At 32.4% G+C, this 14,369-nt stretch overlaps 1 protein-coding gene across 1 annotated transcript; it reads right to left on the bottom strand.

Moving 5' to 3' along the window:
- Positions 1-3,533: 3,533 nt before the first annotated feature.
- On the bottom strand, positions 3,534-12,586 carry LOC109161719. Its single transcript, XM_019310210.1, has 9 exons — positions 12,416-12,586; positions 11,447-11,560; positions 11,128-11,316; positions 10,811-10,942; positions 10,608-10,703; positions 10,420-10,522; positions 10,250-10,307; positions 8,625-10,159; positions 3,534-3,776 (listed from the first exon to the last, which is right to left on the bottom strand). The coding sequence occupies exons 1-8, from the start codon at positions 12,531-12,533 to the stop codon at positions 8,645-8,647; spliced, it is 2,325 nt and encodes a 774-aa protein (XP_019165755.1). The 5' UTR covers positions 12,534-12,586; the 3' UTR covers positions 3,534-3,776; positions 8,625-8,644.
- Between the last annotated feature and the right edge of the window lie 1,783 nt (positions 12,587-14,369).

The raw sequence follows: 14,369 nt of genomic DNA, 5'->3' as shown, positions 1-14,369 counted from the left end.
TTGAAATGGTATTGCAGTCACCTTTTTTTTTTTTTTTTTTTTGTGAAAAATTTTATAGTAGTTTGATTCCAAATAACTTATGAGCTTTTTTCTTGTACAAACCTCACATATCAAGACTAATTATATTCGTGTCCTATTTGATTTTCTAAGTCAGAGTACACTAGGATTCCATACACTGAAACAAATTATGTTTGTGTTGAGTAAGACTTCAAAGGGTGAGTAGTTACATTCTCATGTTCAAACATGATACCTTTGATTAAGTTGAAAGAGATTCACACTATCTTATTCACATCTCATGAACAAATAACTATTCAGTATTAGTCTTTGAAAAAAAATAAAATAATAAACAAACAAACAAACAAACTTTTTATGAGCTTTTCTACCATATTAACAATATATGTATAATAAAATGATATACATGTTAAGATAATTGGATTATATTATTAGGTACTAATATGATATCGACAATACCTTATGCAATACGAAAAAAATATTTAGTTGTATATGATATTATTATCAACACCAATGTTGAATGGTATTCTATAAATTTTTAATTTTGTATAGTTGTATAATTATATGGAACAAATTGGATAATGGGTATTTTTTAATATGTTCCTAATCTCAATCATCATTGGAATGATTTATTCTTACTTTTCATAATTCAGGGAATCATTTAATAATGCATTATGGCTCATGAAGAATTGTCAATTGCTATTAGTCTACCCAAGATTTGATATAAAGATACAGACACACACACACAACATACCTAACAAAATTTCTTTAGTATTTGGTGAATGTTACATTACTCACATATTTCTTTTCTCTCTTATATATGTGTACGTACGCTATGGAGTAATATTTTCGTGGAGTAATAAATTACAAAAATATAAATATATCAACTTAAAACAGTTGATAAAGAAACTGTTAATAAGGTTAGAGGTTGTGGATACTCAATGTTGTATGCCAAAAAAATTACGAGAAGTCTTAAAAGGGTAGACCGAGTAGGTGTAGTATGATTATAGTACAAGAAATTAACAAATTCGATTGTTATCAACACCAAATTGATAGTGTCCATTACACATTATCTTTCTAGTGCAATTAACGTATTCTGTGTTATTTAAAAGCAATACAAGAGCAGGGTTTACTTAACGTACACTATCAGATACTAACTACAAATTTTTATTTCACTGAAAATAAAAATTACAAGAGTAAAAAGAGATTTAATTAAGACACTATCTTTTTATTTTTAGTTTTAGAGCGTATTAGATAATAATGTCATACGACATCATTAAATGATTTTAAATATGGTTCAATAAATATAGAAAAAAAAAGTAAAAACTGTAAACAGTTTTAGTTACTTATAACTTTTTGTTATTGTGATTTAATAGACTTCAAATTCAAATAAATTAATCCAAAATGTTGAATCCCCAATCTTAATGACTCTCCACACTATGATCTGAATCATAGTGACTAAATGTCGGTGCGCACAATGAATCTGTTCACTTTAGACATAATCCTTACACTGCCGCTGCCGAAATTCGAACATTAATACGGAGTATCTTTTTTTAAATACTGTCTACTGAACCAGTGAGTTAACACCGAGCAAATTGGGCATATAGATAAATTATACTCCGTATACAGATAAAAGTGCACCTAATACAACCTGGCGTGTGATGGGCTAATTGTCCGGTGGGTGATACAAGGCCTTATCAGTGATCGGTTAAAAGTCACTTTGTTGTGTAATGCGGCATTGTTTCGACACTTTTGCAGGAATCAAAACAAAAACGCACGTACACAAAGTTTCGTAATCCACAGCAAGAAGAAATTGGCAAAACTTCAGCTAACATGTGGGCCCCTACTCTACCTACCATCCCACTTGCTCCCTCTTTAACCGCCCGCGTTCCATTCCATTCACATCTTACCACATTTACACATATTTACAATTAAGGACCATGTTATGCACTCGTATGTTTATCATTCATAGACATTCACTTTTTAACTTTTTTTTTTTTTTTTGAAAACCATTTTTAACGTTAAAGTTGCATGTTTGAGATGTGAATCATGTGATAATTGTATATTTGGGTATTTATTACATAATTCTAATATGATATTTTGCTACATTAGAATGTGTGTGAAGGACAATTGTACAGATGTTTTTCTTGTACAAAATCAGTGAATAAAATTCTTAACACGTATCTTAATTTTATTATAGAAAAATAAATAAAAATTATGACTCACTTTTGTAATGAATCAATGTGTTATGTCAGCATGAAATAAAAAAGAGTAAAAAGCAAGAGTGTATATGTAGTATATTCTATTTATAATTTTTTTTTTATTAAAAACTAATATTAATAAACAAAAAAAATTTTAAAATGTTAAATAACAAGAATGTCAACTATTATAAATAAGAACAAAAGCATCAGGCCAACTAAGAGCAACCACATTTTTTATTTTTGGATGAGTTTTTTCATAACAAAAACATGAGGGGTGAGTTTTTTGCTAATGGAGGGATGAGTTTTTAATGGATTTTTATTTTTGTAAATATAATTTTTTGTGGGACTCACAATTAAAGAAAATATTTACAAAAAGACACGCTACTTGTGCATAGGGGGAAACTACCGCGCCTAACTGATTAGTGCATGTGTCAGCTGAGCGCATAATATATATATATATATATATATATATATATATATATATATATATATATATATATATATATATATATATATATATATATAAAAGTACTTGACAATGATATTGGACTATAGTTCAATAAATTGTAACTAAAGTCTATGGATGAATTTATGATTTAACCTAATATTTTGAATTAAGTTTCTATATTTATTTGCCCATACCTAATGCTCAAACTACCTTGTATCGTACTTTCTTTTTTAAACACTAGCCATTGATGCAAGGACACCTCATTACCTAAGGTAACAAGTACATACAACTCAATCACAAAGTTATTTACAATGTTAGAGTTTGTATTAATTAATTCACCTACATATTTAAAGAACAAAAAAAAAGAAAGTAATTTAAAGAACAAAAAAGGAAAGTGATTAAAAAAAAAGAAACAAACAAACAAACAAAATACTAAGGTAGTCATTAACTTATGCCCAACAACATCCTTTTGGTACAAATAACTTCATTTTTTTTTTCTCACTAGAAACGCTCTTACAATGGATCATTTCATCAGATTTATTTCTTTTGAAAATCTATAGATTTTTGTTCAACACAATAAACTTAGTATAAAATCAGAATTAGTGGATAAACATAGAATTATGGAGGATAGGGAATTGGGAATGAAATAGAGTGAAGGAACATCAAACACATTAAACATGAGTTGAAACTGAAGTTAATCAAGAAAAACATATTAAGACTAATTAAGATCAATAAAAATTACGATGAAACACATATTTGATGATTATGCAAATGAGTAAGTGAATGATTAAAGAGATTAATTGATTAAAAATGCCACATGTTCACCACGGAGTATGTTTGATTTTTTTTAAAGCATTTATTATATTTGGTGCACCTATCTTATATACGGAGTAATTAAAATCCGACCTAGAACGAAACAAATCAAAGAGAATTTGAAAATGAAATTTCTTGCTGACTTTTAGCTACACGGTTCACATATCAAATTGTACCTCATTTGTGCACGATATTCCTGTGCGCTGGTGAGCATCTTTTGATTGCACACCTCCCCAAGTTTGACTCCTTCGTACCATAATTTTCATGGCTTACATATTTTTTGGAGCTTCGAAGAGAAGATCCTGTAAAAAGGGTACTTGCAGATCATCATATCATAATTTACAAGTTACCAATAATGAAAATGTTGGTAGCAAATATCAATAATTTATTTAACATATAAAAAATGATACCCAATTGATTGATAAAAGTCCTGGTTATAATATAACATGCAAATTATATCATGCACTAGAGTCTACCTTGCATTGTAAGCCCTGATCCAAAAATAACCTTCAGATTCTATATTTATAGTTGACGCATTCTGTACATGTTGATAGTTTTTGTACCTGTAGCTATCATATTATGTGTCAACAATTATCAATTCTATTATTGACACATTCTGTACCTGCAGTTGATAGTTTATGTAACTGTAGCTATCATATTATGTGTCAACAATTATCAAATTATTTGTTTACATGTACAGAAACTGTTAATTGTAGGTACAAAATGTGTTAACTGAAGATATATAATTTTTGTATCAGAATTCACAATGTAATATAAACCTAAGTCCATGTATAAAAATTGACTATAACATGACGGTGCAATTCAAGATCTAACCAAATCCACCTTGTATTTCTTTATCATGGGGACCAATCCATTGAAATCCATAGATTTTTCTTTTTGGTGCAAAGAAAGAAAGACAATTAAAAAAAAAAAAAAAACAAATATCTAAACCATTTCGAACAAGCAAAATCAGCAAAGAGGTGTAACTTTAAACCACTAAAGAAAATATCACGTATCATAAAGAAGAGAATAATTATAACTCATTATCTAATCTGTACATTTATTAATTTCCATATGAAAAATTATTAATCTGGAAGTGAGGAAAAAGTATTTAAAAAAAAAAAAGGAATAGTGGTCTATAATCAGAATTTTACAAAATCTTCAATGGGCCATATTAGAAATCAGCTTCAACTATCTAGTGGCTTATAGAAGGGGAGAGCACTGGGAGTGAAAGGGACTGCTACCCGATTTAGGCATGGTATCAGCTCCTCTGATTTTGCTCAATTAGGTTCAAGTGGTTACAAACAGTAATCTTTTGTCTGTATTAAGGGCATCATTTTTACCGCTTACAATGATAATACGGTACTCATAAAAAATTGAACTATGTAAGTGATAGCTTACCATGTTGCGAATTGCAATAATGGTATGCTAATTAATCATATAGATGTTTATTCAAAGATTACTAACCAAGAATCTAAGTAGTTTGGACATTCGGTATGCAGATTGCTAATGTAACAGCAAAGTCAAAAATTCTACTATGCACTATGTTAAAGAACTTTAAGCTAGACCTTTTCTGAATAAGAGTTAAACTTTGCAAGTGCTATCCATGTCAAATCTGAATTATTTTTATAGTTGTGAGATTATTGACAAATTATACACTACATCATGATCCACATTGTAAAATGAATCACTAATAATAAGTTCATTTTGCGTGTTATAAATTTATTTTTAGGTAGTATACTAAAGATGAATTTATAGTACATTAAAAATAAACATGTATCAAAATATAATGATCATACTAAAAATAAATATGTAATACAGTAAAAATAAATTCACATTATACTAAAAATGAATATGTATGTCATGGTCCATAAAATAATGATGGGAGATTATTAATTAACCAAGTCTAGTTTAAACAGTTATGAGACTCATAAGCATGATGGGGGATTCCCGTAATTTGAGCAATCCTCATTAACATGGCATCAGGATCTATAATCATGTAATTGGAACTAATTTGGGTTAGATTAAAACAAACAAGCAACTGAGGACAAAAACACAAAGAAAATTAGACAGTTAAATCTGGAGTGGGACCTACCTGAATCATTATAATTATTGTATTTAATTATATAATGGACGTGTTTTCTTTTCTTGTAACATCATCATTAAGGTCACTAAGCACCATTGATTCATCTGTGCACAGAAAATGACACAACATTACACTGATCCAAATTTCTCCACTGCCCAACTAGTCAAACTATAACAGTATCAGATATATGGCATATATACTCCATGGTGAAGAAAATTTGTTTGGGATCAAGAAAGCAGCTGAATCATGACAGACGATTTTGCAGGTGTGAAGATCACATGAGGTGAAGGACTAAGGATCCAAAAACGACCACATAATCTATGCTTTACGACAGTATAATCAGGCAGACAACATAGGGTTGGCTCTGTTCAGGAAGAAAACACATGAACTGTGATTTTTTTTTTTCTCTTTGCAATAAATTTCTCTGTTATTCTTTTCCCCTCCAGTCAAAATAGTACTCCATACTACGTTGTTGGAATCAATTCATAAAAAGAATATTACATAGACTCTCATTCTCTACTTTTAATTTTTACTTTATAGTCTACACTTAAACTCTCAACGTAAGCATTTTTTTAAACCTATACAATGAAAATACATTATCATTGCTCCGAAAATCAAAAAATAAAAGTGAGGGAATAAAAATTGAGAGAATGTGTAGTAGACTACTCTCTACTCATAGTACTGATAAGTATTAAATTACGATACATACTCTCAATTTATACTTCATCACTTTCATTCCTTAATGTGACAAACAATGGAAAGATATTTTCATTATATGCGTCAACAAAGTGTCAACATTAAGAGTTTAAGCATCGTAAAAAAATTAAAAGTAGAGAAAAATAGTAATTGGAACTTTTATATATATATATATATATATATATATATATATATAGTCTGCCTCTCTCATGAGAACTAGGCTTCTTATAAAAAATGTGAATAAGTGCAAACTAATAATTTAGTATATCTAACAGTTGAAAAATAAGAAAAATTTAAAAAAATGTGGGTCAATTTCATAAATGTTGTAAACTTTAAAAGTTTATAATATTTATAAAATTGATCATGCTCTTCTTTTTTCTTCTTATTTTTTAACCATTGATCATTCTAAATGAATTATTCATATGAGTACGTTCCATACTTCTCACATAAAAATATAACACGTATATTTTTAAATTTTGAAGTAATGTCACTTTACCTAAATTTCCATATACCAAAAATGCTAACAATAAAAATAAAAATAAAGCTAAATAAAAACACCTTCTTTTTTTTTACATATAACATTCAATATTCAATTACTGAGATTAATTGACTTACCAACCACTAAGCTACTGGTTGGTAATTTATTAATTAAAAAAAAAACCTAAACTTTCCATAAAAATTTATTTCTTTAAAAGGATCAAACAAGCACCAATTGATTCTAGCAACGGCAAATGACAAAAAAGGACTAATATTTTGGCCAACCCAGAGTTATGGTGGGTGGGGAAGGGTGGGGGTTGGGGGGACCATAGAGTCTGGAGTCCGTGTAGGGCAGTGCCAGATATGGTGTCACATCTCTTGTCCACATTGGGTCAGGAAAGAGCGGTGTGGTCTTTTAAAAAAATACACCCTCCTGTTGTCGCGTGATGAATAATGGACACTTAGAAAATAATTTACATTTGGCTGTTGACTTTTGATCAACACCAAAATTATGGCTGCTTTCTCCTAAAGCATGTTTCTCACTCTCATATATATAATAGTTAAAACACTAATTCATTGGACAAATGTGAATACTTAGAAAACAGGAATTGACAAATCCCTGATTTTGGTCACTGTTACCATCGTCTTTCCTCTTCCACCCCCACCACATGGGTGTTAGGTGGTCCTGGTTTACCTCATCCCAAAGCTAATGTGGGTGCATTAAAGACATTTTAGATTTAAGTGACCGCTGCTTCATATACCTTAGGGATAAGAATTTTAGGACAATGATGGACTTGGATCCAACATCAAGGGGCTCAAGAACTAAAATTTTGAACCAAGGAGTGGACCAAGGGAATAGACTAAGGCAATTATTATTCCAGCAGAGTAAAGCCTACTAAAGGACACCTAATAACTTGATTCCACGCTTCCCTGATTCAAGCCTTATCCAAAACAAAAAAATGAAATGATTATTTAGAAATTCTTTCTTGTATACTTGTGGAAGTAACTGAAAGAAACAAATTGCAAGTCTGACATTTAGTCACAGACGACTGCAAATGTGCCCTTAGGTTCAGGGAGATGATTTATTTTCTAAAGTCTTGGCGGGAAAGTAGGAAAATCAATGTACACTTTGAATTTATGGAGCTATTAGCTGAGAAATTTTAGATATTATTTTGCAATTGAAGTATTCAAAGAAGGCTGGAGAAATGAGGGGCAGGAAAGATAATTAAGGTATTCAGAAAACTAGTATAAATGTTCAACCCTGGCTGTGCTAAGCTGATATGTTTCAGTAGTTTGACTACACGTCACGGGTCTATGGCTAATAGAAGAAGATGGTTTACCTATGGGGGCTGATGATAGTATGAGAGAGGAGAAGTTGGAGGAAGAAACTTCCTTTTGATTTTATTCAATTTCCAACTCACTAAGACAATCTAATATTCTCCCTATATATAGGAGTTAAAAGCTTAAGACACAAGGAAACAATATATATTCTAAAATACGGTTACTTAAAGTGAAAAAGACAACTACTAATAAACTAGGAAATAAGATAACTAAATTGATTTTAGCAGATTGGCAGCCCAGGGTCTGTATTGTATCATAAGCAAAGTAGTATACAAGAGTATGAAGTAAATGTCACTAAATGGGATCTTACGATGGAGGAGAACGCATAAGTCTCTTTATGAGGCTAAAGAAATTACGCTTGTATGTTGTTTAGACTAAACTATTCCTCACAGAATTATTAGCTTGTTCATTTATCTAAATTTATTGATACTAAAAATATGCTGACCAAAATACAGAAACGGATGGAAGAAACACACAACTTAAAGGGCTAAGAGGCAACAATGTACATACATGTATTTACTTAACCAAATGTAGGGGGCAAGAAGTGCACCTGAATCTTCAGCTACGCTCTCATTCATTAGAAGAGCCAAGATATGTTCCTTCTTCTGATCTAGCACAGATTGAGTCCTTAAGCAACAAAGGACATCCAAGCATTCTGTTAAAAGATGTTTGAAAGTTACAAATTGGCTGCTCATAAAAGTCAAATGCTTCTCCTCGAAAATCAACTACTGTTGAATTTGAACTGCCTAAGTTCCATGCTTCCTCCAACTTAGTATATGCACTTCTATAAGAATGTTGACTAGAATGATTTCGCCGGGAGAAACCAGTTGCTAGTAAGCTGTTCCATTCTGAATTGTTCGGTGCCATAGGCAAAAGGAAAGCATTAGAATTTAGATGACACTTCTCACTGAAAACCTGGACTGGACCATCCCAAGGATAATCTAGAAAATAGGAAATGGCATTGCCACTATAACCATATTCTTCAGGATCAAGATATTCTGCGGATAAGCAGTCTGGGTCTGTGATTGCATATTCATTATACTGAAGATTCCTTCCAAAATCCCTGGTATATAGTTCCTCTTGCAAACTGGTTGAATGGAAATCTGGCAACACGCATAAATGTGGAGAATGGTCAGAAAACAAGGATGATGAACACAATGCCATTGTATTGTGCCCGGTGTCTATGCTCTTGTGGAGATCAGCATCCCTCAATGTTACAATTTGCAAATCCATTTTGTCCTCACAGCAGTCAGCATTTATTGCTATTTCAGGTTTGTCCCTCTCATCAAAATCCCAATCCAGCAACAAGGCGTGATGTTCCCTTCTTGAACACAATGCCATTGTATTGTGCCCAGTCTCCATGCTCTTTTGGAGATCAGCATCCCTCAGTGTTACAATTTGCAAATCCATTTTGTCCTCACAGTAATCAGCATTTATTGCTATTTCAGGTTCATCTCTCTCCTTATCAAAATCCCAATCCAGCAACAGGGCTTGAGGTTCCCTTCTTGAACACAATGTCATTGTATTGTGCCCAGTGTCTATGCTCTTGTGGAAATCAGAATCCCGCAGTGTTGCGATTGGTGAATTGATTTTGTCCTCACAGCACTCAACATCTAATGTTATTTCAGGTTCATCTTTCTCGTTGTCAAAATCCCAATCCAGTAACAAGGTTTGAGGTTCCCTTTTTGGAGATTCATCCAGAGAATAAAAGCTATCTGGTTCCATAAGATGATACCGATCAGTAAATCCAGATCTCCCAAACAATAAGTGCACAGGTGAATCAATGTGTTTCAACAATCTTTTAGTTGTTTCACTTTTTGAACCATGACTATTATCCACCATTTCATTGTGTGAAACAGTATTTGCATTGTATTTGGTGAAACAATTGTCAGAAGCAAAGGCAGGGCAATCCACAGGGAATATCTCTATTGTCCCAATAGACCAACTGGGAAGTTCACTACTTTGGCATGTTTCATATTCTGGTTCAGTTAAGTCTATCCTGTAACTTTGATGGTGCCTCATCTCTGATGGATCTGACTCTGTTAGAACAGGTGAGCAGCCGGTATTGTCTTTGTGCTTTGAACCCTGACAACAATGTCAAAATCAAGTATCAGCACAAAATCAAGAACAGTCAAATGGTAATGCACTTTCTGCAATGGCAAATGCAAATCATACTTTGTTCTCATTGAGACCTGGGGAAAGACGGCTAAGGAGCAAAGTCACCATATCATACCTGGAGGAAATCTTAAACGAATTAGTATATTTATCATTGGAAAATGCAAAATGGACCATTTAGCAGCACCCATTTGCCATTATACTAGAATTGAAAAAAATGATTTGCTGACCCCTTGGAACTGAAGTTCTCAGTGCCAGATAAAGCCGTTTCTGCCCACAGACGTAATTTCTGTCTCTTTGCAGAAAAAACTTCACTCGCCAAGCAGTGGCTATCTAATGCTCAATTTGAAGTCAGTAATCCTTGCAAAGCATACAGAAGACCTAAGAAGAGCATCAAATGCATAATTACAGTTTGAACCTGAAAATTTTAGAGCAACTTGTGGTGATAACTGCAAATTTTGATCTAGTGTTGTGACATTCTTAGGATGTGAAATTCTGGGCCTACTGGACATGCCTGCATTATTACAAATTATTAGTAAATCATAATAAAATTAAAAACATTAGAAGAGGTGAAGGAATGTAAATTACTGATAAGAGCATTGATTATTATTCCCACCTCACCTGGGCTCTTGCATCTTCCATTTTCAGGCGAGACAAATGGGCACTGGTTATTAAGGCTTACTTTTTCTGATTGAACTGACAAGTTGATGTCTCCAATATGGCAATTCAGCATGTTGGATTTTCTCAAGGCCTCTTTCAATTTATAAATAAAGAATCAAGAAAGTCAGATTTTAAAACCTTGAGCAGTTCAATTGTTCATTAAAAAAAAACCTTCAATGGCACCTTATTTTTAGGGTATATATTACACTTATTGTTTATGCATTGTGGATGAAGTGAAAAACAAACAGGATTAGTTACAAATAGAAAGGAGAACATACTGCTAGTGTAATCATTAGTTTTACACTTCTTCAGTTTTTCCTTCTCTTTATGTAGAATATTTGGATAACAATGCCTGCCATCCTTCAATTTCTGTTCACTTTCTTTATTCAGAGAATGTTGATTACGCTGAATGGCACCCTCCATCACTTTCTTAAAGAAAGCATACTCTGAAGTTTTGGGGATACCAGCTGCACTAGTATTACCATTCATGGATTAGGACCAATATAACTACAACCAACTGGTGCTATAAGAGAATTGAGGACTACAATGGATCATATAAATAAATAAATAAATAAATAAATAAACAGTAATATTTACAAGATTGGGGATCCCTGGTTGCTTCAAATCCTGTTGAAGAATCATCTGATATGTTGTTTGATAAAGGAGCTCTGTTAACATCTGCAAATCTCACTCTTTTTGCCTTGCTTTTGACTAACAGAAAAAAATGAGAATGTAGTTACTATAACATTGCAACATATGATTAGAAAAGCAATAATTTACATCTAATCAAGAGCAGCACCAATCCAATAGCTGTGCAAGGAGCTAGCTACCCATAAAATAAGAAAAGCACCAGAAACAACACATTTGCACTAAGGGAAAACGAAGAAGTAAAAGTAAAGGAATACATGTTCAATATATAGAGTAATGAGTAAATTCCCTAGAAATCATTAACTCTGTTGGTATTTTGGATGATTGGCCCGACACTATCAATATAATTTATACTAGGACTACCATTATTTCATAGCATTCCAGTTCCAGAGGTTACCAATGTATAATTCAGTTGTGCTATCATTCATTTTATCAATATACACATAGAGAGAAATACCACGTAATCCATGAAATGGCTTAAATTATATACACCATTGCTAGCTAGAATTTCGGTGCACATATGATCATCTAGCGAACTCCCCTCATTGGAAAAACTGCATTGCAGCTTAGCTTGTAAATCTAGATTCTAGAAAATGACAAGCATGGTCCTGGGAGCCTGGTAAGAAGTTTCAGACTACCTACGGGCTACGGGTTTAGGGACGAACCCTAACCATTTGAGCTATCTTCTCCGTATTATCAAACAGTCAAACACGTATTGATTCCTTCGTATATGCAGTACAGACTATGCTCATAATGTGAACACCAGATCAAATGCGAAAGCATCTGAGAATTGCATTTTATCGTGACCACGAATTAATTAACCATTGATTTAGATTTTTTGAGCTGCAGGAAAACTATGAATAAAGGCGCGCAAAATAACACTCCGGTTGAAATTAGGATCCAAAGTGAACGGAATACCATATCGGTAGTCGGAGTCGCGGCGTCGAGCGAAGCCGCCGCCTGAAGAGCCTTGGACGTTAGACGGTTGTGCGTCGTCGGTTATGGACCTTCGCACCATCGTCTTCCTTCGATTCATCTGAACTCGATATCTAGAACTCTAGAGCTTGTAGAATGGAGATCGAAGTTTTGAAAATCTGAAGCCCGCGGATTATGAAGGCCGGGACTGGAGCGGTTGTTATACAATGGACCATAGTCGGTGCTATGTGAACCATGATGTTCATGATTCTCAAATGAAATTGTACTAGATTTAAAATTTAAAATGATACTTTAGTGTTGTTCAAATGAAATTAATGTGTGAAAAAATAAAATTAAAATACAGAATTTATTTAACAACGTATTATCAAAAGAAACTATAGTATAATTAAAATGATACTTTAATTTAGTAAAATGAAATCAGTGTGTGGAAAATGAAATTAAAATTAAGAAACATACAATAACATATATTGTCATATGAACGTAAAGTGTAATTAAAACAATAATTTAACATTATTATAATTAAACTAGTGTCTGTGGATTTTCAAAAAAAAAAAACTAGTGTCTGTGGAAAATAAAAGAATAAAATATAGCTCATACAATAATGTGCGTGAGTGTTGTACTTAGTGTACGTGAATGTGTAAAATGCAGCAGAAAATATGGATGTCAGCTTCTTCCCCATCCCCAGTAGCCATTGCCCCCTCCCTGATGATAATGATGCGGAGGCAGACTATGGTGGTTAAGAATTATGGGAATAATACAACAGAAACCCACACTTAGCTGGTGTGCAAATTTTGCTGTGCGTGCGTCATATATATAAACATTCAACTGCACTGAAGGTAGCTGATAATTCAGAATCCATGGCCAAATTGAAGGAAGAAGTAACAAGAAGCTTGGGTGTTAATGTGAGTGAGTTTCTGTTCTGCTTCCTTCTAAGCTCGTAATTCTGAAATACTAACGCACATTAAGCACAAATCTCACGCACATTAAACACAATACTCAGGCACATTAAGTACAAAACTCACGCATATTAATATTACGCACATTAAGCACAAATCTCAGGCACATTAAGCACAACACTCACGCACATTAATCCACCGCATATCCGCACGGGAAACATTCAACCGCACGGGAACCTTTCACTATATATATATATATATATATATAGGAAATTGCTCAAGAGCGGTCGCATCCTCCCGTGCAGCCGTACAACCGTTTTCAGAATACACCAACAGGATTAATGAAAGACACCAACAGTGTAAAGGAAACACACAACAATAAATTGTAAAAATACACCAAAAATACACAACACACTAAAAAAAATACATCATATAGCTCACCATCTCTAATGGTGTATTTCCGAACACTGTATTATGCTTTTATTCATATCTAATGGTGTATTTTTGGTGATTCGTACCTAATTTGGATATTTTTTTGTAGTGCATTTCCTAACGTTGATGGTGTTATATTCGCTTAACCATTGGTGTGGGCGCACTGACTGCATCTGAACTTAACTATATATATATATATATATATATATATATATATATATATATATATATATATAATTTCATATGCAAAATGGAGATTTGACAATATTATTCTCTATTTTTTTTTATTATTTTAAATTGTAGCACATCGTCTATATTTTTTCTACAATATTTTGTTAAAATCACGTTTTTTATTATGTAATAAAATATCGAGACTAAACAAGATTATAATTAAAGAATAAATATTAAAATGTACTACAATATTCATGTAATAAGTAAAATTTTGATAGTGTAATAGTTTTGTTATTATAAGAATCAAAATAACAATTTTTTTTTAAAGAATTGGGAATGTATATTGCAACGAAAAAAAAATTATGGACTAATTAAAACTGCTAATATAGGAACCAAAATTGCATTTTCCCCAAAAAGAAAATATACGCACGAGCACG

The sequence above is a fragment of the Ipomoea nil genome, unplaced genomic scaffold, assembly GCF_001879475.1.
Source record: "Ipomoea nil cultivar Tokyo-kokei standard unplaced genomic scaffold, Asagao_1.1 scaffold0302, whole genome shotgun sequence".
Classification (NCBI taxonomy): domain Eukaryota; kingdom Viridiplantae; phylum Streptophyta; class Magnoliopsida; order Solanales; family Convolvulaceae; genus Ipomoea; species Ipomoea nil.
The sequence above is the reverse complement of the archived record's forward strand: the minus strand, read 5'-3'. Positions and strand labels throughout refer to the sequence as shown.

Coding starts and splice junctions, on each gene's coding strand:
- LOC109161719 (XM_019310210.1), bottom strand. CDS start 12,533: ATGAATCGAAGGAAGACGATGGTGCGAAGGTCCATAACCGACGACGCA. Junction 11,561..12,415: donor CGACTCCGACTACCGATATG/GTATTCCGTTCA, acceptor TTTTTCTGTTAG/TCAAAAGCAAGGCAAAAAGA. Junction 10,308..10,419: donor GAGAACTTCAGTTCCAAGGG/GTCAGCAAATCA, acceptor GATTTCCTCCAG/GTATGATATGGTGACTTTGC.